Source organism: Paroedura picta, chromosome 1, assembly GCF_049243985.1.
Source record: "Paroedura picta isolate Pp20150507F chromosome 1, Ppicta_v3.0, whole genome shotgun sequence".
Taxonomy (NCBI): domain Eukaryota; kingdom Metazoa; phylum Chordata; class Lepidosauria; order Squamata; family Gekkonidae; genus Paroedura; species Paroedura picta.
In genome coordinates, this window is record NC_135369.1 from 180,042,155 (window position 1) to 180,065,393 (window position 23,239).

Genomic DNA, 23,239 nt, shown 5'->3' on the forward strand with positions numbered 1-23,239 from the left:
CTGTTTGGATGTTTCTCAGTTAGCCACTGCAGTGTTGGGTGCAGGGATGCCAGCCTCCAGGTGGGATCTGGAGACTTGTTGGAATTACAGGTCATGTCCAGACTGCAGAGATCAGCTCCCTTCGAGAAAATGGATTCTTTGGGGGGAGGGACTCTGCGGCATTGTGCCCCACAGAGGTCCTCTGTCCTCTCCAAGATCTATCGCCAAATCCCCAGGAGTTTCTGGCGGTGACTGGTGGGGACCTGGTTAGATGAAATTATTTGATTTCCACCCCTAAGGTTGCAGTTACATGCTTGCAAAGTGTGAAATTTTTTCCATTAGTACTATCTTTGGACAGATGGAACATTTCTGTTATGAAAGGGGCATCAGCCAGGGGTCAAATTGGAACTCAGGCCTTGAAGAGACCTTGGGACTTGACTTTAAACCCGACTCTTTTGCAATGGAAAAAAGTGAAACAGAATTGCACCCTTCAAAGTCTGTTGCACTCCTAATTGTGCTGTAAATTCCAAGTCCATTGTGTTCATCCTTGCACTGTAAACTTGGGTTGCCAGACTCCAGGGGGTGGCTGGAGATCTCCCGCTAATGCAACTACTTTCCAGAAAAACAGAAAAAATGGCCGCTCTGGGAACTGGACTATAGCATTATGCCCCAAGCCCTTTCCACCTTAGTCTCTACCCACAAAACCTCCAGGTCTTTCCCATCTTGGAGGTGGCAACCTTAACAGTTATTGTGAGCATATTGACTTAGATCTGGGCTTATCCTCTTTCAGGATGGCTTCTGATGCCCCCTAAGTATACCTCCCCCCCCACCCCTGGTACAACTTTTAGGTACTAAGATTACATTTGCCTTCTTTCTCACCACATCACAATGTCTGCTCATATCTAGCTTGCAGTCCACAAATGCCCCAAGATCTCGTTCACACACAGAGCTACCCAGCAGTGTATCACCCATGCATCATGCACGCTGCTCATTTTTGTGACCCCAGCTGTAGAAATCTTCACTTCTCCTTATTGTATTACAACTCGTTCTCATTTGTCCACTTTTCCGCCATGTTCCAATCTCAAATGGCTTCACTTCTGTGTTGCCCTCTTTTCCTGACAGGATCCAGCGGCTTCAGAGGGATTGACAAGATGTTCTCGAAGGCCTTTTTAGCCGTTCTGCTCTGTTCAGCTGTGGTTCCCCTCCTCGCTCAAAATGATGTCGACGTGAGTCGTGGGGCCGCCTGTGGAGGTAAAAAGCACATCAAATCCCTCTGACATTCTTATTGGCATGATTTTGCTTGGTGGAACAAATCCAAGAATCAGCCTTATCCTGACTAATACATTTCCTTTTCTACGGCAAGCCAATCCCTTCTATCTCACAAATACAGCTGGAGGGATTCTGCACAAAGCCAAATAAAACAATGTTGAAAACAACCAGTTTAAACCGCTTTATTATATTACAATCGTTGTTCTGCATTGAATATAGTATGTTGAAAAACTATCTTGCAATGCTCTCTGCATGGAACAATTCATAGCCCTGCCCCCTGTATTTTTGCCAACGCCGCTTTATTCTCTAATGCAGTCACTAATCTGCATAACTAAGGAGCTTCTCTGCATGACTAATAGAACATCTCAGGCAGGCAGGAGAGAAACGTCTTTCAGAAACAACACTTAAAAGACGCTTAAAGAACCGAAGAGGCAGTTCACCATGCAGAGCAAAATCAGTTTTGCGGAGTAAATTCAGTCTTTTGTGCAGAGATGAGAAAAACAACCATGTATTTAGTGAGTTTTCATCAGCTTATCCATCATGCAGAAGAAGCCCTGGGAGGAAACTGCAGGATCCAAATTTGGGGGAATTACAGAAATGAATACAAAAGGAGGTGGGGAAGAAACAAACACAAAGAAGAAGCAATTTCAAGACACTGCATAGATAGATTTTAAGTGTATACTGTGGATACACCTGTGTAATATAGTAGCCTAAATAGTAGAGAGATTTTGTGGATTTAAGATATGCATTGCCTAAGGCACACAACCGGTTTTAAATAATATTCAGGACTCACACAGTGGCACAATATTAGAACAAAGAGATAGTGCTTATTTAGTTAGTTCAGTTCAGTTTATTGTTGTTCCACAACAACAATAGAGCCAGTTTGGTGTAGTGGTTAGGAGTGAGGAATTCTAATCTGGCATGCCGGGGTCAATTCTGCACTCCCCCACATGAAGCCAGCTGGGTGACCTTGAGCTTGTCATGGCACTGATAAAAACTGTTCTGACCGAGCAGTGATATCAAGGCTCTCTCAGCCTCACCCACCCCACAGGGTGTCTGTTGTGGGGAGAGGAAAGGGAAGACGACTGTAAGCCACTTTGAGACTCCTTCGGGTAGGGAAAAGCGGCATATAAGAACCAACTCTTATTCTTCTTCTTATTGTTAACCATGCATTATTTATCTTGTCACATTTCATCGCCGCCTTTCTGTCAAAGCACTTCACCGCTGTTTGTGCCTTTATGGAAAAAGCATTAGCGCAGGCCCACCATACCCAGCGCCAGTGACGTCATCCGCCATTGTCACATTGAGATCTCCTCCGTGCATTCACTGCCTCTGTTCCTCTACACAGATAAAACGGACTGCCCCATCAACGTGTACTTTGTGATTGACACCTCAGAGAGCGTCGCCCTCCAGACCCTGCCTATCCAGAGTCTGGTGAATCACATCAAGCAGTTTATCCCCGAATTCATCGCCAGGCTAGAGAGCGAGCTTTACCAGAGCCACGTGTCAATCACTTGGCAATTTGCGGGGCTTCACTTCTCCGACGTGGTGAAGATTTACAGCGAGTTCACCAGCAGCAAGGACATCTACCTAAACCGGCTGAACAGCATTCAGTACATCGGCAGGGGCACTTTTACGGATTGTGCTCTCGGCAACATGACGCAGCAGATCCTCAGCAAGGCGGCTCAGGGAGTGAATTACGCGATTGTGATCACCGATGGTCACGTGACGGGCAGCCCCTGCGGAGGGATGAAGATGCAGGCCGAAAAAGCACGGGATGCGGGGATCAAGCTTTTCGCGGTGGCCCCGAGTCAGCACATCTACGAAACCGGGCTCCGGGAGATCGCAAACTCCCCACTTGAGCTTTATCGTAACAACTATGCCACCACCGTGAAAGACGGCATCGAAGTGGATATGGACACCATTAACAGGATCATCCAAGTTATGGTGAGGGTTGAGCTCTGCCTCTTCAGAAACAATGTTCTTCAGGTCTTCTTCGTGGTGGCCCCAGGCATAGATCTCTTTAAAGGGAAATTAGACAGATTTGTGGAGGATAGGTCTGTCAGGAGCTACTAGTCACAGTGACTAAAGAGAAAGATATTTTAATTCTATGCGTTTCGCCCCAAAAAGGCTTCTTCAGGACAATCTGTTTGTCCTTCAGTGATTTTTTTAACCTATTTTGCATGATCTGCCTTGGTTTTGTTTTTACATACCTAGGCCTAGTCTGCACACATAGGATAATGCACTTTCAATGTGCTTTGGCAGCTGGATTTTCCTGTGCGGAACAGGAAAATCTACTACAAAAGTGCATTGAAAGTGCATTATCTATTGCGTGCAGACTAGACCCTGGTGTGTATGTAAGATAAATGAGCCACTGATATGGCCCCTTATTTTCTTGTGACTAAAGGGAAAGTCCACATTCAGAGGCAGTCAACCTGAGTATCCCAGAGCCAGGAGAAAACATCAGGGGAAGGCCTTGGCCTCTATGTCCTGTTCTTGGCTCTCCAAAGGAACTGGTTGGCCACTGTGTGAGGCAGGATGCTGGACTAGATGGACCACTGGTCTGATCCAACAGCACCCTTCATATATTCTGATGAATGCAGTTTCTTAACAAATGGGCATGCTTAAATAGTTTGGACAATTCAAATGAGACTTCTGATACATAAGTTGCACTCCATGGCATGATTGTAGTTTGGTGGCCATGGGGCATGTCTGTGAATGCTTATTTGCATGTCCAATTTGAAGTCCCCTTTTGAAAGTTTTTCCCAGGCCACAGAGCCAGCTAAAAATGTTGAAAAAGATCAACTTCACAGAAGCATTTATTTATTTATTCCCTGCCTTTCTCCCCGGTGGAGAGTCAGTATGGTGTAGCTGGTAAAGACCAATGGCCTCTAATCTGGAGAACTGGGTCTGATTCCCCAGCTGGGTGACCTTGGGCCAGTCACAGTTCTCTCAAAGCTCTCTGCACCCTACCTATCTCACAAGGTGTCCTTTGAGGGGAGAGGAAGGGAAGGCAAATGGAAGCTACTTTGAGACTGCTTTGGGTAGTGAAAAGCAGGGTATAAAAATAACTATTACTACTACTACTACTACTACTACTACTACTACTACTACTACTACTACTACTACTTCAGTCTCCTATCCTCCATTTTATCTTCCCAACAGCCCTGCAAGGGAGATTAGGCTGAGAAAGAATAACTGGCCCAAGTTCACCTAGTGAGCTTCCACAGCCCAAGTGGGGATTCAAACCTCAGTCTCCCAGATATGAGTCCAACCCTCTGAACCCCATGCTGACTCTAAGTAAGGCCCAAAGATTAACTTTACATGAAAAACAATACTTCCCCGATCTGCAAAATTCAAATTGTTGACAGAATTTGGATTGTCCTGGCAAGAACCAAAATGGCAGACAGCAGACTATCAAAGGGCATGTTGCCTCATTTGATGCCTATCAAAACCAAGAATAAGACCCCAAGGGCAGAAGCCAGAAACTGGGAAATATCCTTGACCCTTCCCTCAGCCATTCAGTGGTTTGCTGGATCGCATCCCCATAAAGATTCCCAGGCCGTTGCTGGGGCTGGGTGTGGACAGCCTTTTTGAAAGGGGAAAGCAGAGGTGCTAAAAAATCCAAGGCCCATTCTGCACACGTTGGATAATGCACTTTTGCAGCTGGATTTTCCGGTGCGGAACGTGCGAAACGAGCCCAAGTTCAGTGTCAGAATCAGGAATGGTTTAAAGGTTTGTGGGGCACGTAGCACCACAGCTAGTTTAAGGATTTGTGGGGCCCTAGTAGAGTAAATTTTGCCTAGGCTTGTGCACCAGGGGCCCGATCGGGCCCGATCCGTCTTCGTAGCCCATTATCCATTGGATAGAATGGAGAGATGGGGGCATCCTCTTTTGGAACCCCTGGAAATGGACCCTGTAGTCCAATCATTGTGAAATTTGGGGGGGGGGTGCCAGGGGAGAGTCTCCTGGGGCTTCCCTGAAAGTTTGGAGGTTCTATCTGAAACCCCACCCCCCGCCAGGCTCCGGGAAAGGCAGAAACGCTGGAATTCCCACTAAAGTCAATGGCACCATTGACTTTAATGGGCACCAAAGCCGAATCAGGCCGGATCCGGCGCACAAGCCTAATTTTGGTGGGAGCAAAGGGACCCCCTGCGGGCAGAGGGACCCCCCATAGTAGAAAAGGGTGTCACTCCGAGTGTCCTTAAAGAGGGAAAGGGAGGAGAGGAGAGAGGCTATGGACCTGATCCATGGAGGGGTGAAGGTTCTGTGTGGGGCCCATGGAAGTGTGGGGCCCGTAGTATGTGCTCCATGGATAATCCAGCCCTGGTCAGAATCCATGTTTGGCCAGGAGCACACAGAGTATATTCCAAGAGCTACATCTGTACTGGGGGGGAAACTGTGTCTGTTTGGTGTCTTCAGTAACGATTTGAATTTTTCTTTGTATCCTTTCCTCCCACAGAAACATGAAGCCTACGGAGAGGTAAGTATGCCAAACCTCCTCATGTTTGCCGAGAGCATAGCTCTGTCTGTCAGTCAAAAGTTTATTCCATGGGGCCACTGGCCACTGCAACTTTCTACTCCAAATATTTATGATTTTAGCTATCACGCACACCCGCACACATGTATTAATTCAAAATAAAATTCTCCATACAAATAAAATATTGCTTTAAAAGGAATCGCCAGAGCACATTGTAGATCACATTTAAATAATATCTTGTTTACTCTCAACTAATTTGACCCTTATTGCTTTTGTGGCCGAAGCAAAGTGAGATCTGTGTAAGGTAATGAAAGATTCTGTATCAGACAAAAAGCTTAGTCATTTTATCAATAACTGTTAGCGCTGTGTATTGGTGAAAAATGCCACCGCCGAAAGTACATCCAGAGTTCCATAGATCCACCTGTGTAGCTGTGAGTTTCTAACAGACAAACTGTGCTATCCTGGGCCGTTTCTGCACAGAGAACTTTTCTGCCCCAGCTCCTATGCAGGAACACAAATCTGGGGCTGATGAGGTACACTGGGACAAGTGCTCTCCCATGCAGGAGCAGGAAGAGGTGGGGGCAATCTGCCCCAGCTCAAACTCCAACCTGCAACCTGGCACAAAGCCTCCAGTGCAGAAAAGGTCTGGACATACATACTTAGGAATTAATGCCATTAAACTTAGGGCTTATTAATAGCTTAGCATTCGCAAGAAAACCATCCTGAGATGAGGTTTACAAACCTGTCTCAATCCATATACGCTAGCTTAACTGCTTTATGGATCGACACATTATGGACTTCGTAACTCTTGGTCTTTGATCTTCATGGAATAATTGTTAGCACCTCCTGCAGAGATTGCTACGTTGCTGTGGGGAATTGATGATTTTTACAAGAAGAGTGGTTTTCAGATTCACCTGGGATTAGACCTATGATTTCACAACCTCCAAATGCAACAGCAGCAATTTGAATATGACAAAAGATTTAAAGGTCTTCAGAAATGGGGATGATTCCTGCCAATCCCCCTCCCCAATGGTAGACCCTCCAATTTTTCCCTTATGTTCTCCCTGAGGGTTCATTCACCCACCCTTCCACCCAGAACCAAAATTTCAGAGGGATCAGTGGGAAAGAAAAGTGGGAAATTCTGACATTCAAAGTCTGTAGATTGTTGAATATCCAGTATTCTGTGGGCTGTAATGTTCTCGTATGAACTATTATTTGGGAGTGTGAAAAGAAGGACAGTGACAAAAGGTTGAGTAGATGACCAGCTCAAAAGACGAGTCCCTGCAGAAGAGATACCTGCTTGACTTTCTTAGAAAGAGACACGTACAAGGCCACAATATTGGCCTTCCTTCTTGGAAATGTATGACAGAACTGGAGTAAAAGAGTCATTGAGCAGACCCCTGAGGTGGGTGAAACTTAAAAGATCCGCCATTGAAGTGTCACCTTCCCCCATAGTTCCAGGGTCTAGTTCCTGAAATGATAAAATATATCAAGCCCTTTGGTACGAAAACTTCATCGAATTTTCGTTCTCATTGATTTCAGTGCTACAAAATGCGCTGTCTGGAAATTGAGGGCCCAGCTGGTCCCAAGGGCTTCCGAGGACAAAAGGTAAGCGAAGTGCCGTCTTTCAAGATGAAATGGGTGGGTGACAAAGAAAAGCAAGGCCGGCGAAGGTAATTTGGTCCTTAACGGCTGTGAAGAAGACTCATCCACAGCCCAGCCCAGCCCAGCCCAGCCCAATCTGTCTAAGTATATTTGTTTATTTCAAATATTTATATATTTAGAAAAACTATAAGCTGCCTCTCCCGAATCTTGCTTGAGGAGGCTTACAACAGATTGCTGAGATTATTTCGTTCACCTCAGCTGGGCTGGGGGGGGGGGGGAACCAGTCATGTCTGAGACATGGAGCTAGATTCTGCAGAATAATGGAACGTTTACTGGATGCTTCATTAAAAGAAAAACAACAGACATTTCTGCCGGATTTTTGTTAAGGGTGTTGTGCCCCTGCCAGAAACGGATTCTACTTACTGTGGAATCTGAGCATGGCATTATATTAGTGCTACCTTGCAAACGACACTCATTTGCCATTTTCATGCCATGGAAATAAGGAAGAAACGTCGTCCTCTCTGATTTTGATTTCTTTTTCTTCTAGGGTGCAAAAGGTAACATGGGAGCCCCAGGAACGCCTGGTGTGAAAGGACGACAGGTGGGTAACTAGAGAATGTGAGAATCCAAATAATGCCCCCATTGATCATGTGCTGTATCAGGCTTTCTCAGCCAGGGTTTCGTGAAACCCTGGGGTTTCTTGATGGCCCTGGAAGGGTTTCCCAAAGGGGTGGGAATTAATTAATGTTTAATATAGTTTTAAAGTTTGGTCATATCAACCCACCCAACCCTTCCAAAATGGCCAATGGTGAGCCTAGAGGGGGTGGGAAGGGGAAGGGACCTGGGTAGGCATGTCCACAGTTCTGTTTTGCAACCCTATTCTGCACGATCATGCCACTTCTGGGGTTTCTTACAGCCTGAAGAATGTTTCAGAGGTTTCTCAATGGTAAAACAGTTGAGAAAGCCTGTGCTATATGAACCACTGAAGCAATTTTAGACATTGGACATTCAGACATCTAGGATCGTATCTGATGTTAGGACTGCCAGCCAGCCTTTAGGTGAGATTTTGGCAGCCCTACAATACACAGATCTGCATACCAGTTTGGGGGTGTTATTTAAGTCTCACAATCAGCTTCTAATCCCCAGAGCTGGTATTGAACTCTGGTGATGAAATTGCTAGTCCAAAATCAATGGTATGGTGTGATGTACAGTAGAATCATAGAATCATAGAGTTGGAAGGGATCTCATGGGCCATCTAATCCAACCCCCTGCACTATGCAGGACACTCACAACCCTATCGCTCATCCACTGTAACCTGCATACATGAGGAAGAATCAACTGATTCACAGGGTTAACACAGACCCTGCTATATTTTTTGTCTTAGACTCTATTATAGACCCTATTATTTAATTTATTTATTTATTATATTTATATACTGCTGCTCCCAGGACAGTTGGCTCGCGGCGGTTCACAATAGACATAAGATAAAACATCCCTCCATCAAACATTAATCCAAATCTTAAAAACACAGTAATATTACAGCAACTCCCTGGCAATAAATAGAATCACAGTGGTGGTTAAAATACAAGACTCCTCCTCCAACGTCTCAAGCAGTTGAAACCAGTCTTGGGTTTGATCGATGACTGGTGACTGGAAGAAAAACCAGGAGCGTATCACTCAGTGGTTCCAAACAGGTCTAATACCTAATCCTGGAAGATCTGCTATCCAGCCCTGATACCAACAACACCCAGCATCAACCAAACCCCTGGCGGAAGAGCTCCGTCTTGCAGGCCCTGGTGGAACCCAGAGAGCTCCATCAGGGCCCTCAGCTCTTCTGGGAGCTCAATCCACCACATAGGGGCCAGGACCCTTCTGTTCAATGAACAAGGAAAGATCCTTGAGGAAGGGGGTTTGTTTCTGAGAGCTTTAAGGAGCCTCAGATTCTTTTGATAGTCACTCGTTGCTGAGCGACCCTCACAATGACTCTCCCCATACAGACTGGAAAGGCTTTATCCTGAAGCCAACCCCCCATCTCTACCTGTGCCTGCTTCCCCCCGTTATACCTATTCTTTTGGTTGAGACATGCAGCAATTTAACCAGGCATAGAACCCACTTGAAAATTGGTTGGTGTTTTTTTTTTTTAAGTAACACGTGATTAAAGAACGATATATTGAAACTAGATCTATGCTCAAATCTAGTAGCACCTTGGAGACTAACTAATATAAGCTTTCAAGTATCAACACTCCCTTTCTTGAAAGCTTGTATCCCCAAAATCTTGTACACCGCATTGATTAGACCACATCTGGAGTCCTGTGTGCAGTTCTGGAGGCCTTCCTTCAAAACAAATGTGGACAAAATTGAGAGGAGAGCGGCAAGGGTGATCCAGGGCCAGGGGACCAAGCCCTATGAGGCTGAGGGCAAGAGGAGTTAGAGAGAAGACATGGTGGCACTCTTGAAGTATTTGAAAGTTTGTCACAGGGAGCAGTTCCTGTTGGCAGCAGAGGATGGGCCCAGCAGTAATGGGTTTCAACTGTGCATAGAAAGATATCGGCTAGATATCAGGAAAAAATGTTCAGTCAAAGTAGTTCAGCAGTGGAATTGGCTGCCTAAGGGGGTGGCGACCTCCCCATCACTGGTGGTCTTCAAGCAGCGGCTGGACAGATCCTTATACTGAATGCTTTAGGCTGATTCTGCACAGAGCAGGGGGTTTGGACTAGGTGCCCTGTTTTTAGAAAAGCATTAAGAAGTTGAGGATGGTCTATCCCAGAAATTTATGGATAGCATCACATGGGAGACAGGCAATAACTTTTTCGGCAAGTTGAACCCAGTTTGGCTGATGCAAATCGCCATCCCATATTTTCTAAACAGGATGTTGCCTTTAACAAATGGGGCCGAATAAATTTGCACTCAGGAAAGTCAAACCTCTGCAGTATCTGTCCAGGGCCTCCTTGTGTCCTCCAGCATATTCCCAGCTTCGTTACTTACGGAATGAAGCTGCAACAAATAGATGGGTAAAATCAGCAAGCAATGAATGAGAAAAAGCACTAAATCCTCTTTAAATGACCACTGCTAATAACATGCTTTCTTTTTAATATAGGGCGACCCAGGAATTGAAGGACCAATTGGACATCCTGGCCCCAAGGTACAGAATTTTGTTCTTGTCATCTATCTCTCAACTCAACATGGGAACAGGGAGGGAATAGCGGTTGCATTCATCTTAGCGGCTCCAACTTGTTCAATGGCATTATGAAGAGGCAGGCTCTCAGTCCCGCGGGGCAGACTGGGAGGACAAGAACGGGTCCTTTACCAGGAACCGTGGAGGGAAAGTGTCCTCCTGTGAACGGCCCCAGTGTTGATGAATCACCTTAACCATCTTGGTCAACACCCAAGTGGGGACCCAAAACAATATCCCCTGCAGTCCGATCCAACTCAGGTTTTGTCCTGGATTCAGAATATGAGAACTGTCTAGGGGAGATGACCCACAGCACACAGAAAGGTGGGAGAAACGTTGGGAGGGACTGGAGAACTACGTTATGAATCCTACACCAAAGGACCGTATCTCCTTGTATCAATCCAGATGGCACCTCCAGTCTTTTTCCCTGCCATCCATTCCTAGCAATGACCTGTGGGTAGGTCAGGAGGGTACTTGCCTGTTCAACTTGAGGAGAGTTTTTAAGATGCACTCATTCAAGAAGGTTTTGGAGGTCACCCTAGATGTCACAGGTTTTATTTTGGCTTCTTCCACACACGTCTGATAATGCATTTTTAATGCACGTTAGAAGTAGATTTTCCAGTTTCATGCAGGAAAATCCAGCTGCCAAAGCACACTGAAAGCACATTATCCAACGTGTGCAGAATAAGCCAGTATCTGAACTGCGATTATACTGTTGCATTTGTGTTTGACAAGTGTTGTTTTTAAACTTTGGTACAAGCCACTTTGGGTCCCTAGAGGGGTGATAGAGAAGGCAGGAGTGTTTTAAATAAATAAATCAGAATTTAGAGTGGTCCAGAATCCTGAAGATGAGTGCTAGGTGAAACCAGTTTTGACACGGGATCGAAATCAGGCCCACTGGTACAGAATATTTGCCCAAAAGAAAGATGGTACTTATAAGAAGAGACTAGATATGCTGGTGTGGCATAAAATAAATATGAGCTACAAACAGCAGGCCCAGTTTAAGGATTTGCAGGGCCTTAGCTGAGCACAACTGGCGCTATTCCTTGTGCTGTACAATTTGCAGCAGGTTACCCCCCACCACCACCACCCTCCCCAGGGTCAGCTGGAACTTTTGAAACAACGGTCAGATTCACTTGGCTGAAAACATTTCTTGAACCTTGATGGAACGTGCAAGCACAATGCCCCAGTATCTAAGGAAACCTTCACACTCCTTTAATTTATTTATTTATTTATGCACCTTGTGGTCCTCACGCATGCTCAATGAACAATGTGCATGCTCAGTTACTAACAGAGCATGCATATCTGCCTTTTCCTGTTCTTGTGGTCTGCAAGCCACAAAAGTATGAAGACCCCCTCCACACACAATTGCAGTGTGAAGCCCCCCTAACCATACAGCACTGTGGGGCCTCTGGAATCACATGTGCTACTAGGATAAACCACCTCTGGCAAACAGGATGGTCTCCTCTTTAAAAATGTGACAATTGAGCACAAGACTTCTGGATGTTGCCCTTACCTAGATGGTCCAGGCTAGCCTGGCTCTGTCATATCTCGGAAGCTAAACAGGTCAGTACTTGAATGGGAGACCACCACAGAAGCCCAGGGTTGCTATGCAGAGGGAGGCAATGGGAAACCACCTCCAAACATCTCTAGCCTTGAAAGCCCCAAGGTGGGGGTCAACATAAGTTGTCTGAGACCTGACAGCGCCTTCTACCACCACTTAAATATATGACACATTAGATGATGCATTCTACGTATCATTGTTCGTGTGAGGATACAGAACTGAGGGTCAGCAGAAGAAATCAGTCTGTTCCTGCTAGGAAAGGAATAATTTGATCCCACTCAACTCAGAGTAGATCATCTACTTGGGGTTGAAGAAGATTACAAAGAAAGCCTGCCGGTCTCTTGCATCATACACCCTTGGATGAGGTTGGCAAAATGGGTGCCAAATGGAAGATGCACCTCGGTCTTGGGAGGGCTTTATTTCCTCTTGGATGCAGGAGACTAGACCGGCTTTAGAGACACCAGAGTAACATCCCAAAATTTGCCGGCTTCCCTATTTCAGTTAATCTGACTAGTTTATATCTCTATATATTTTGTTTGCTGTGTCCCTCTTTGTCTTTTTTTGTTTGTTTGTTTCTTGTTAAGAATGTGGCATCAGAAAATCAGTTATTTAAATTGTTAAAATATTAAATATTGGAAATGTTAAATTTAGTGTTCTTAAATGTTGTAATCCACCCCAACCCTTCAGAAAAGGGCAGAAGAGAAATATATATATTATTATAGCTGGTTTGCAAATATAGAGCTGCTGTAGTTAAATGTTGCTTGTTTATAATGAATATTGAACAGCAATAACGTTTTGTAGTAGCAGTAAAATTGCAATAGCCGTGGGGCATCACAATCATACCTAGTATACAATCCCTGCGTAATTAAATGTTAAAAGAAAAAAGAAAAGACAATCGGGTTATATAATACGATATAAAATGTATAAGCTAGTAACTAGCGATAGGTTAAATTGGCGATAGATTGCAAAAATCAAAATTAGAATAGACTTTTTGTTATATTGCTGTCTTTTTTTCTGGTCAAACAACCTATTGGCTTTATTGTATAGATGAGACATATTTTAAATCCCTGATTGAAATTCGTCCCGCCTGGTCATAATACTATCTCTGTTGTAAACATGAAATTAATTCATTTCAATAAGTACTAACTGACTTTTCCTTCTCCTTCCTCTAGGGAGTTCATGGGCTAAAAGGAGAAAAGGTAAAGCGTTTTTGTTGTTGTTGTTTTTCAAAAAATCCTGGGAAATATATGATGCTCTTCAAAAAGAAAATGTATTTGTTCATTTGGGGCCTTTAAAGATGTCTCCGATGTGAACGTCAGTGACATTTTTTGTACAGAAGGGAAATCAAACAATAGATTTCCATAAATCTTGAAAGTCAGGTTTTACTTGTGCCTGTTTGACAAATTTAATTAATGTTGTAGTCATCACAGGTCAATCAGGAAACAGAAACCATTCTTATCCGAAGTGTTGTCCTTACCTAGAAAGAACGGCCGCAAGTAAACAGCAGCCGTGGTTGCCGCGGCGTGGGGGAGGGACAAAGAGGCATCCACCCGCTGGTTCTGGGGACGCGCCGGCTGGCGCATCATAATTGCGCGACAGGGGGCGGGCCTTGGGCGCTGGCATTTAAGCGCCACAAGGCCGGAGCTCACCCCTTTCACCGCCCAGAGAGCCGGAGGACAGTCGCCCACCCTCCCGCCCAATATGGGTTGGGGTTTCTTCGTCCCAACTGCGGAAAAGGGGCATGAGGTGGAGTAGTTTGGCCAGGGGCCAGTTTGCATACTGGGACCCTAGGGTTGGGGGTCTCAATAAGAGACCGGCTAACACCGAGCACGGCCTTGCCCGGCTGGGAAGGTCAGGGGCTCGGAGCCAGGAGGTAGGGATGGTTGAATGTGGTGGACGTCCGACGACCATTAACCGAGCTCCTCCCTGGGGAGGGCATACAAGGGGCAAGGGAGACTTCCTCCAGGCTGGGAGGAAGGAGGACCAGGGCGCCCCTTGAGCCCAGGTTAGTAGCTGGATGGCTGCACAGGGTTTACTCCTCACCTCGTGCCAGGCCAACCCTAGTTTATGGGGTTGTCAATAAAGTTGTGGCCTTGTTTGATGCCAAAGAGTTGTGTTGCATCTTCATTGGCTGGATACCACACTGCCAGGCAATTCTGCAATTGGCAAATTTGTCATTAGTCCAGAATGTTTCATGGGAGTTTTTTTCAACTAATGGGTAGATGCGATGGGAGGGTACGCATGGAGACTGGCTCTAAAGTCTCTCCAGGAAGATACATGTTGCTGTTTTTCCAAATCACAGCTTGCCTGTAGACCTGTAGGCTTGTTAATACTGTTTGACAGCCTGCCATTCCATTGAGACTGGCCTTATGCAAGTAATTCAACCAGACTCATTGCTCCTCCTCTTTTCTATTGCAGGGTGAATTTGGCGGAGATGGCCGAAAGGTAAGGCCCAGCCTTTCAACGTTACCTGCTACCCCGCCTCTAAATTTGGGGGACGACCTGTTTCTGATGCTCTCTTCTTTTATTTCAGGGGTCCACTGGCTTAGCTGGAAGGAACGGCACAGATGGACAGAAGGTAGTGAATGAATGCTGAGATAACTCTTTCACGTTGTGTGTCATGTCGCGTCCTTTTAAACACTAGTCCACTGCCGCTTGTACACAGGGCAATGGAGTATTGCAATGCTGCTAAGTCAGATTCTCCTTGTTACCAGTCCCCTGGAAGTGATGTCGGCAAGTCAGGATCATCAGGGGGTGATGTTCTGAGTTTGGGGCAAAATTCTATGGTTAGAAGCTAATTTTACCATAGAGTTTTGCCCAAAATCCAGAGTGTCGCTCTCCCACATACCAGCATCACTTCCGGGTCATGTCAGCATCACACGTCATTCTTCTCCACTCCTGAGAGTGCCCCTCCATCCCCCATTGATAGTGCCGATGGATCTGGTGACCCTAGCCCTGCCTTTCTTCAAAACCATACACTGCTGGCATGGAGCTGTAGCATAGTCTCCTTCAGCCTGCTCCCAACCTTGGGCTGCAGTACAGATATGTCCAAGACCATTGTTTCTATCAAGTTTCTTTTAAGATTATGGTCCAGAAGAAATTGTCATTTTCTCCTGAGTGTGAAAAAACACAAGTTTTCAGTGGTCACAAAATTCAGTCATATCCCTAAGCATCTTCCCTGAACACCTTGGTAGTATACAGTCCAAATATTCAACTAATTAGGGCTGGATTTTTTGGGAGTAGACAGAAGGGAGGAGCTGTGGCTCAGTGGAAGAGCCTCTGCTCTACATGCAGAAGGTCCCAGGTTCAATCCCTGGCATCTCCAGTTAAAGGGTGACAGTAGGTAATATAAAAGACTGAGATTCTGAAGAGCTGCTGTGAGTCTCAGGAAGCAATATACACCTTGATGATGGACTTGTGGTCTCATTCAGGATGTGGCAGTGTTTGTGTGTGTGTTCAAATACTGGCAACTATCCCTCTAATCATATTTTTCTGTCTTCTTTTTAGGGCAAGCTTGGGCGTATTGGAGCTCCTGGCTGTAAGGGCGACCCAGGGGACAGGGTAAGAGCAAGCACTGCGACATGTTCTCCAGCTGCAGTATTTGACCACGGGGCTCCTCTGAACATCTGGGATGAAGCCCAGTGGTAGCAGTTACATTAGCAGTAAAGAGCATGCAGAATGAGCAGTTTGGCTCCTCTCTAAACTCAAGTGTGCAGTGCCCTTCAAGAGAAAATGATGCTCCTGCAGCTGTGAGCATCAGACAGAGACAAAGGGGGAAGCTTTATGAAGCCACAGGATGTCTGTCTTATATTCTATGATATCCCAGAGTCCCTTCCTGCGGCTTCTGTTTTGTTTTCTTAAGACAATAGACGGTAGTTAGTGCTGTAATTGAGTTTCTGTTGCATTCCTCCCCAGGGTGCCGATGGCTATTCTGGAGAAGCAGGGGATCAAGGACCACCAGGAGAGGCAGGAGTAAAGGTATGAACCATTTCTTAAAAGAAAATGCTTCTCCACACATAGCAGCAAATGCACATGCAACTGCCCCTATGCACCCAGACCCTTTTCCATATCCTGACACATTTCCAGTATCTGATCCAGACTGGGAGAAAAATCCTCAGCAAGTAAGAGGTTTTCCCTTCCCTTCCCTTCCCTTCCCTTCCCTTCCCTTCCCTTCCCTTCCCTTCCCTTCCCTTCCCTTCCCTTCCCTTCCCTTCCCTTCCCTTTCATTTCCTTTCTTTCCCTTCCCTATCCCCTCTCCTCTCCTCTCCTCTCCTCTCCTGTACCTTCCTTTCCTTTCCCCAATAAAAGCTCTTTGGCTCAGTGCATTAAGCAGTGTAATTTATACTTTCCTTCTCAAAAGACAAAAAGAGTACGAAAAAAAGTGTGACATCTAGGCCCATTCCGCACCAGGATCAATGTGGCAAATTGGTTTCGGAAAGAAGAAACGCAATTTTAAATAGTGGAATTCGTCATTATGCATACCTGCCTTTGTAGTGGAATCCCGTTGCGTTTCAATCGTTTCCCACAGATTTCCGGTCTTGGCAAAAATCGCTAGGAAGGAAGCGATATTTGCTGAGCTTTGTCCTGTCCCTGGCTGTCAATCAAATGAGCAGCCAATGGGCAGTTGTTACCATGCTCCGAAAAAGCCCCTTTGCCTTTAAGAACAGGCTTAAAAAAAACACACACACACGTTGCAACGAATCTGCGTTGATTCGTTGCAACAGAGAGACCCATCTAGCTGGCAAGTGGTGTATGAGCTGGCGATTCATCATTGCCACACTCCCCCGAGTGAAAAAAAAATCCCCCCCTATGCACGGGCGCGATTTTCTGCTGAAAATAAAGGGAACTAGCAAACGGGGCTTGTGTTGTGCTTGGTGACTTGAGGCGAGCTTTAAAGCAGCTCTGTGTAGGGACTGCAGCCGGAGAAGCCTCACTGGGTGAATGAAGGCTCGCCGGTTCGTTGCTCTCCACTTGCTCCGACAAAAAAAAAATGGCAATCGCTTCGCCGGAAGATCAGAGGAAAGAGCCAGGGGGAGGGACTTAGCTGAAACCGCAACAATGGGAACGCACAGGTCTTTTTCGGAAATGTTGCAGATTGCTTGCACGAGTGTAGCGCTTTTGGGAGGGTGAATCCACTTTTTGGGATTTCCCTTTAAGCGCTACAACAAAGCGCTGTTTGCTGATCAGTTTCAGGAGTGTGGCCAATTGTGTGCGACGTCGTGCATAACTGCAAATTAGTAGCGATTACAATTTGCCACGCTCCTGCTACTTTGAACTCTTGCGGAATGGCCCCTAAAGTTACCTTAGGAATTGGATCTAAGAGGCAGAAGGGGACCCTCCTGCTTGGATTAAGGTTATAGAAATGCACTAACCACACCTTGATCAACATAGATACAATGGATATATGTGACCCTTGCCCTCTGTATCTCTTTTTCAGGGTTATCCTGGCCGACCTGGACGTAACGGCCTGCCAGGGCCGAACGGAGAAAGAGGAGGCAGGGTATGCATCATTTGGGGTTTTAAATTGTTGCACCTCTTGGAATCCACGGGGCATGCTCAGTAGCTGCCTCACCATTACCGAGCTGATGAGAATGAGAATGAGAATGATGAGTTTCCAGAACTGGAATATGTTGGATGTAGCATGTAAGCTACAGCATGATATTAATCTACCTATTTAGAGATGTCGTTGTTTAGAGATGTCACTATTGGGGTGAAAACGACTTACTGGCTGATTCAGAGAGGGGGGGGAGGACCAGGAATCTGGCCAAGGTCTTTTGGGGTGGATTGGGTTCTGGACAATGACTGGTGCCCAGTCCTCCTGCTGCTGCAATATGGTCTTTGATGCCCAGGTGGTTGCTTCCCTCCGGCTGGGGGAGGGTGGGGAACATTCTGATTTCTCCTTCCGTTTGTCTTTCCCCGAAGGGACCGAAAGGAACCAATGGCGCCCCTGGGAGCCCTGGCATCAAAGGAGGCAAAGGTGGCCCTGGACCCGCCGGGCCAAAAGGAGAACCTGTAAGACTCTCGGCGGTTCCCGTTTCATTGCTTTGTTCAAAGAGGGAGATCCCAATACGGGCTGGGCTCAGGGATTCTTAAGCGTGTCGACTCTTTGCTTAGGTTTAGGTTCGAATGGAATTGAGAGAACGTCCTTTGGGTCTAGTGGCTTCTAATCACAGCCCTGCATGTTGTTTGCTTCATCTGACACACAATCTGCATAAATCCCCAAAATTCATTCTGGGGTGTGCATGATTTGATTCTGCCTTCTGGCTGCAGCTCCCATAGACGTTCCACACACACACACACACAAGCATTTTCCCCTCTGGAGTCGGCAGAAGTGATATAGCCACATTGGAGACGTCGGGGGCGATGCTCTGATTTGTGGGCAAAGTCTCTGTGGTAGAATTAGCTTCTTACCATAGAGTTTTTCCCCAAATCCAGAGTGTCATACCCTCCCCCACATCACCAACATGCCTACATTACCACATCGTGTTTATTTCTTCCCTATTGGAGGGTAATTCCCCTCCCCGACTAGCCAGCTAGGTGGTGGTGGAGAGGAACCCCTGAAACTCGGAGATCCCCTCCTGTATTGGGGGTTCTGGCAAAATTCTACGGTTAGAAGCAAAATCTGTCAAGTTTTGCTCAAAAGCCAGAGCATTGCCCCTGACATTTCTGGCATGCCAACATCACTTCTGGGTGATGTCAGCACATTGCATCATTCCCAGGAAGCATCCCCCCCCCCATCCCCTGTTAGCAGCACCGATGAACCTGGCAACCCTTCCTGGTTCAGCTCAAAGACCACTTTTCCGTCAAAAGTCAATCCAGCTACAGGCCCTGGCTCTACCTGCCACCTGGTTTGGAGAACCAAATGAGGAGAGACCAGCGTAACACTGACCAAGGAACCAGTGTCTGGATTGTGCTTTGACTGTTTTCTTGTTTTGCCCAAGGGCCGTCGAGGTGATCCGGGTGCAAAAGGGAGCCCAGCAGGTCCTGGAACCAAAGGAGAGAGGGTAAGTTTGGCAGCCTTCCATCACTATGCTAGGAGTTTCTATCTCATCAGCAGGTCTGAGAAAGCGATAAACACACCCCTACGCATTTGGATTCCAGGTCTAGAGAGTGTTATTTATTTATTTATTTGATTTATATGCCACCCTCCCATGCAGCTTAGTACCCAATGAAGTGGATGTACATCGGTTGGGGGAGTGGCTTTTCTTAAAGACTGGTGCAATTGACCATGTGCAACTCAGGGACCGCTGGGCAACTCAAGGATTCACTAAACCCTTGTTTGCTTGCTGGGATGAGTGTGCTCTATGGCCAGATGGTTTTGCCACAGAGTTTATGGCGATTCCTAGAGCTACCCGTTGTCTTTTTGGGGTTGTTCTAAGCCACTTGCAGACAAAGCTCCCACTGAAGTTTACAGAGTTAAAAGACTATGAACATGTATAGAAACTCAACAATTAAAAAAATGTCAATTTTCTCTGTCTTACAGTCAACTATACAGCTCTACGTGCAGTCTAGCAGCAGCTATGCTCCCACGCTTGAATGGTAGAGCAGGGGATGGTGTGTGGAAATAGAACCACCGAGGGCACAAAATAGGACAGAATTGCTGCTTGTAATCTCTCAAAAGCTCATTCATGTAGGACCAGGCGGTAGCTGCTAGATGCAGTTTGTGTGTCTGTAGACATAGCATGCCCTGACCTGGATGGCCCAAGCTGAACAGGGTTGGCCCTGGTTAGTATGTTAATGGGAGAAAAGGCAATGGCGAACTACCTCCAAATGTCTTTTGCCTTGAAAACACCACGAGGGGATCTCCACAAGTAGCAAAGGCTCTATTTTCACATACGCCTCTCCAAAGAAGTGAGTTCCTAATCATTTATGCTGCTCAGGCTAACATCTGAAGGCCCTGCCTTCTTTCTTTGGTAAGTCACTCTAATGGCTGGTTCTTTGCTCATAGGGTGATCCTGGTCCCGAAGGTCCACGAGGGCTGGCAGGAGAAGTTGGAAGCAAAGGAGGAAGGGTGAGGAAGTATAATGGGATTCCAGACAATTCTCCCTCCCTCCCTCCCTCCCTCCCTCCCTCCCTCCCTCCCTCTTTCTTTCTTTCTTTCTTTCTTTCTTTCTTTCTTTCTTTCTTTCTTTCTTTCTTTCTTTCTTTCTTTCTTTCTTTCTTTCTTTCTTTCTTTCTTTCTTTCTTTCTTTCTTCTTTTCCTTCCTTCCTTCCTTCCTTCCTTCCTTCCTATTCTTCCTTCCTTCCTATTCTTTCTTTCTTTCTTTCTTTCTTTCTTTCTTTCTTTCTTTCTTTCTTTCTTTCTTTCTTTCTTTCTCTTTTCCTTCCTTCCTTCCTATTCTTTCTTTCTTTCTTTCTTTCTTTCTTTCTTTCTTTCTTTCTTTCTTTCTGTCTCCCACAATTCTAGACACTGTGTCTTCCTTCCTTCCTTCCTTCCTTCCTTCCTTCCTTCCTTCCTTCCTTCCTTCCTTCCTTCCTTCCTTCCTTCCTTCCTTCCTTCCTTCCAGCTGTATTATCAAGAGGAACTGGTGCGTAGAGGTTATTCCTGAAGATCTCCATGCCCCTACCTGGAGGTTAGCAATCTAAAACCACAGTAGCCAGTACAGACATCCTAATCCTGGATTAATTTATAGTCGATATTTCTCACTCTGTTCCCATCATTGTCCTGAATTAATTGGATCAACAGGGACTAATTGGATCAACTGACCACACATAACATTGCCTAAGGTGTCTAGCACTTCCTAGCCACATCTTTGAGGACAGGATAATCTCTGACTCTGCCTTCATTTCTTTCTTCCACAGGGGGAACGGGGGCTACCTGGCCCACGAGGAGCACAGGGGGCTGTGGGGGAGCCTGGCAAGCCTGTAAGTTTTGTCCAAATACATCTGGATGCCTCAACATTCTCTCCTAGAATCCAAATTGGAAAATCATATATTTTATCACCCTGGTTTTTCTGACGGCCATGACATCATTCCACGTCAAAGAGAATTTTTAATTATTTTATTTATTTATTTTCAGATTTGTCTGCCCCTCTTCCCCAAAGACTTGGGGCAACTGACAGCATTCTATAAGATTCAGACATATCAATACATTACAATTGCTTTCAAATCAGCCCAGTCAATTGAAGTTAAAAGCTGTATCGAGTCGTCACCTTCTCTCTGATGGGAGAGGGGCTAACGAATAGTGAATTTTTGATGTTAAAATTCCTGTTGTTAAAATGGCAGGTATTTTGATAACATTCTGGAGTTCTTAAATGTTTTCGGTATTTCCAGTAGGGAGGCCATATACTGTCAGAGACAATTTTAGGCCTCAACCATTGGCCTCATGGAACAACTCTGTGGTACAGGCCCTGCAGAATTGTTTAATGTCCCACAGGGCCTTAATCTCACTTGGAAGTGCTTTCTATAAGGCTGGAGCCAAGACCGAGAAGGCTTTGGCTCTTGTTGAGGCTAACTTGATTCCTCTGAGGCCAGGGAGCTTGAGCAAGTTCTGTGTGTTCAATCTTAAACTTCTTGGAGGGGCATAGCGGCATTTAAGTTCTTTGCCTCCCTCTCCCCAGTATTTTGGGAGTCAACTCACCCAGAAAGGTCCTTGCTCCATTGCCTAGATATCTGCAGTGTTAGAGAAGAATCTTCTCTCCATCATTTAGCTATGGAAATTTTGCAGTAAATGTTACCTGGGTACAGGAGAAGACTCCCGTTGGAGCTACTTTCTTGTTGCTGAGTCTGTGGGAGGCAAATGAGACCACTTATTGTACAGTACCACCATAATGGTATCCCTGAAGTGCCCGGAGACCGTGGACACCTCCACACTCATTCACTCAATCTCTTCACTTTCTCCGACTCGATTGCAGGGTTCCCGAGGGGATTCCGGTGATGCAGGACCAAGAGGCGACCCTGGCCTTTCAGGACCTAAGGTAACATGGATATGAGTGTTAGCACAGGCATACTTTAATGGGGGGGTTCTTTTTTGCCATTCACACACTCTAGGTAACATGGAAGAGAGGTCTACCAATGGTGGCTAGCCATCGTGACCAAGGAGAACTTCCTTACTGAGAGGCAGCCAATCACTGAATCCCAGTGCTGGAAGACAAAATTGAGAACAGTCTTGGTCTCTATACCCTGTTCGTAGTCCACTGAGGACAACTGGTTGGCCACCATGTGAAACTGGATGCTGGACTAGACAGGCCACTGGCTTGATCCATCAAAAAAAAAGGGGAGTACACAATGATAAGCAGACATCAAAAGAAAGACTGAATGGGAGTCAGCCAAAGCAGTGTGGAATCTTTCTGTAAAGTCTTGTTTAATGAAACCACAATCGCTGAACATATAACAGCTGTTTCGAAGTTTCTTCGTCAGATTTCTGAAATATAACAAAAGAAGAATAACATTTATACGGCCGTATTTACCCACCCAAGCATTTAACAATTTAGATTAAAAACACACTTACATATGGACAAAAGAGGTTGCTATTTATGTTATTCTTTTTTAGTTATATTTTAGAAATACTGATGAGGAAACTTTGAAACAGCTTTACTTGCTCAGCGATTGTGCTTTAATTAAACAAGACTTTTCAGAAGGATTACACCCTGCTTTGGCTGATTTCCATTCAGTCTTTTTTGCCTACTCTGTTTATTTCTTTTGACTGCAGGTTCGATCTAGCAGGGCCCTTCTTATGTTCTTCTTGTCCCTTTTTTAACCACCTGAATTAAATTCTGGGTATTCTGCAGCTGCTACCTACATATTTATTGATAATGACATATTAATTGTGCTCCACAACAGTTTCATGGCCATTTTGGTCAATACAGATCGATCTATGGGAGCATCTGGCTTCCTACGTTTTCCTTTAAGAGTAAGTTTTTTCTTTTTACTCCAGGGAGACCGAGGAAGACCTGGCTTTAACTATCCTGGCCCCAGAGGATTCCCGGTAGGTTTCATTTACATGCTGAATTTAAGTTTGGGTGGAAAGCTTGCATAGCAAAAGAAGGAAAGCTGTCCTCTAGGCCAGTGGTCCCCAACCTTTTTATCACCGGGGACTACTCAACGCCTTTTACTGAGGCCTGGTGGGGGGGGGGGGTAGTTCTCTACTCTCAACCAAGATGGGGTGAATTGTTGTAGGGTGGGAAGATAGGTTTTTTCACCACCAGGGTTTAGGTTATATTTTAATGGG

At 45.7% G+C, this 23,239-nt stretch overlaps 1 protein-coding gene and 1 non-coding gene across 4 annotated transcripts in view; both read left to right on the forward strand.

Moving 5' to 3' along the window:
* The window catches only part of COL6A2 (collagen type VI alpha 2 chain), a 62,571-nt gene that overhangs the window by 8,260 nt on the left and 31,072 nt on the right, over positions 1 to 23,239 (forward strand). For all 3 annotated transcript variants that reach the window (XR_013226979.1, XM_077314032.1, XM_077314023.1), the window contains exons 2-19: positions 1,102 to 1,230; positions 2,597 to 3,195; positions 5,711 to 5,731; positions 7,271 to 7,336; positions 7,881 to 7,934; positions 10,431 to 10,475; positions 13,242 to 13,268; positions 14,488 to 14,514; positions 14,603 to 14,647; positions 15,577 to 15,630; positions 15,985 to 16,047; positions 17,507 to 17,569; positions 17,992 to 18,081; positions 19,011 to 19,073; positions 20,018 to 20,080; positions 20,872 to 20,934; positions 21,924 to 21,986; positions 22,946 to 22,996. Coding sequence is in view for 2 of the 3 variants with exons in the window: in XM_077314032.1 (XP_077170147.1) it covers positions 1,131 to 1,230; positions 2,597 to 3,195; positions 5,711 to 5,731; positions 7,271 to 7,336; positions 7,881 to 7,934; positions 10,431 to 10,475; positions 13,242 to 13,268; positions 14,488 to 14,514; positions 14,603 to 14,647; positions 15,577 to 15,630; positions 15,985 to 16,047; positions 17,507 to 17,569; positions 17,992 to 18,081; positions 19,011 to 19,073; positions 20,018 to 20,080; positions 20,872 to 20,934; positions 21,924 to 21,986; positions 22,946 to 22,996 (1,557 nt within the window). In the remaining variant the exon portion in view is untranslated. The remainder of the gene's footprint in view (positions 1 to 1,101; positions 1,231 to 2,596; positions 3,196 to 5,710; positions 5,732 to 7,270; positions 7,337 to 7,880; positions 7,935 to 10,430; positions 10,476 to 13,241; positions 13,269 to 14,487; positions 14,515 to 14,602; positions 14,648 to 15,576; positions 15,631 to 15,984; positions 16,048 to 17,506; positions 17,570 to 17,991; positions 18,082 to 19,010; positions 19,074 to 20,017; positions 20,081 to 20,871; positions 20,935 to 21,923; positions 21,987 to 22,945; positions 22,997 to 23,239) is intronic.
* On the forward strand, positions 15,323 to 15,394 carry TRNAV-UAC (transfer RNA valine (anticodon UAC)). Its single transcript has one exon. It is a non-coding gene; the product is annotated as a tRNA-Val (tRNA).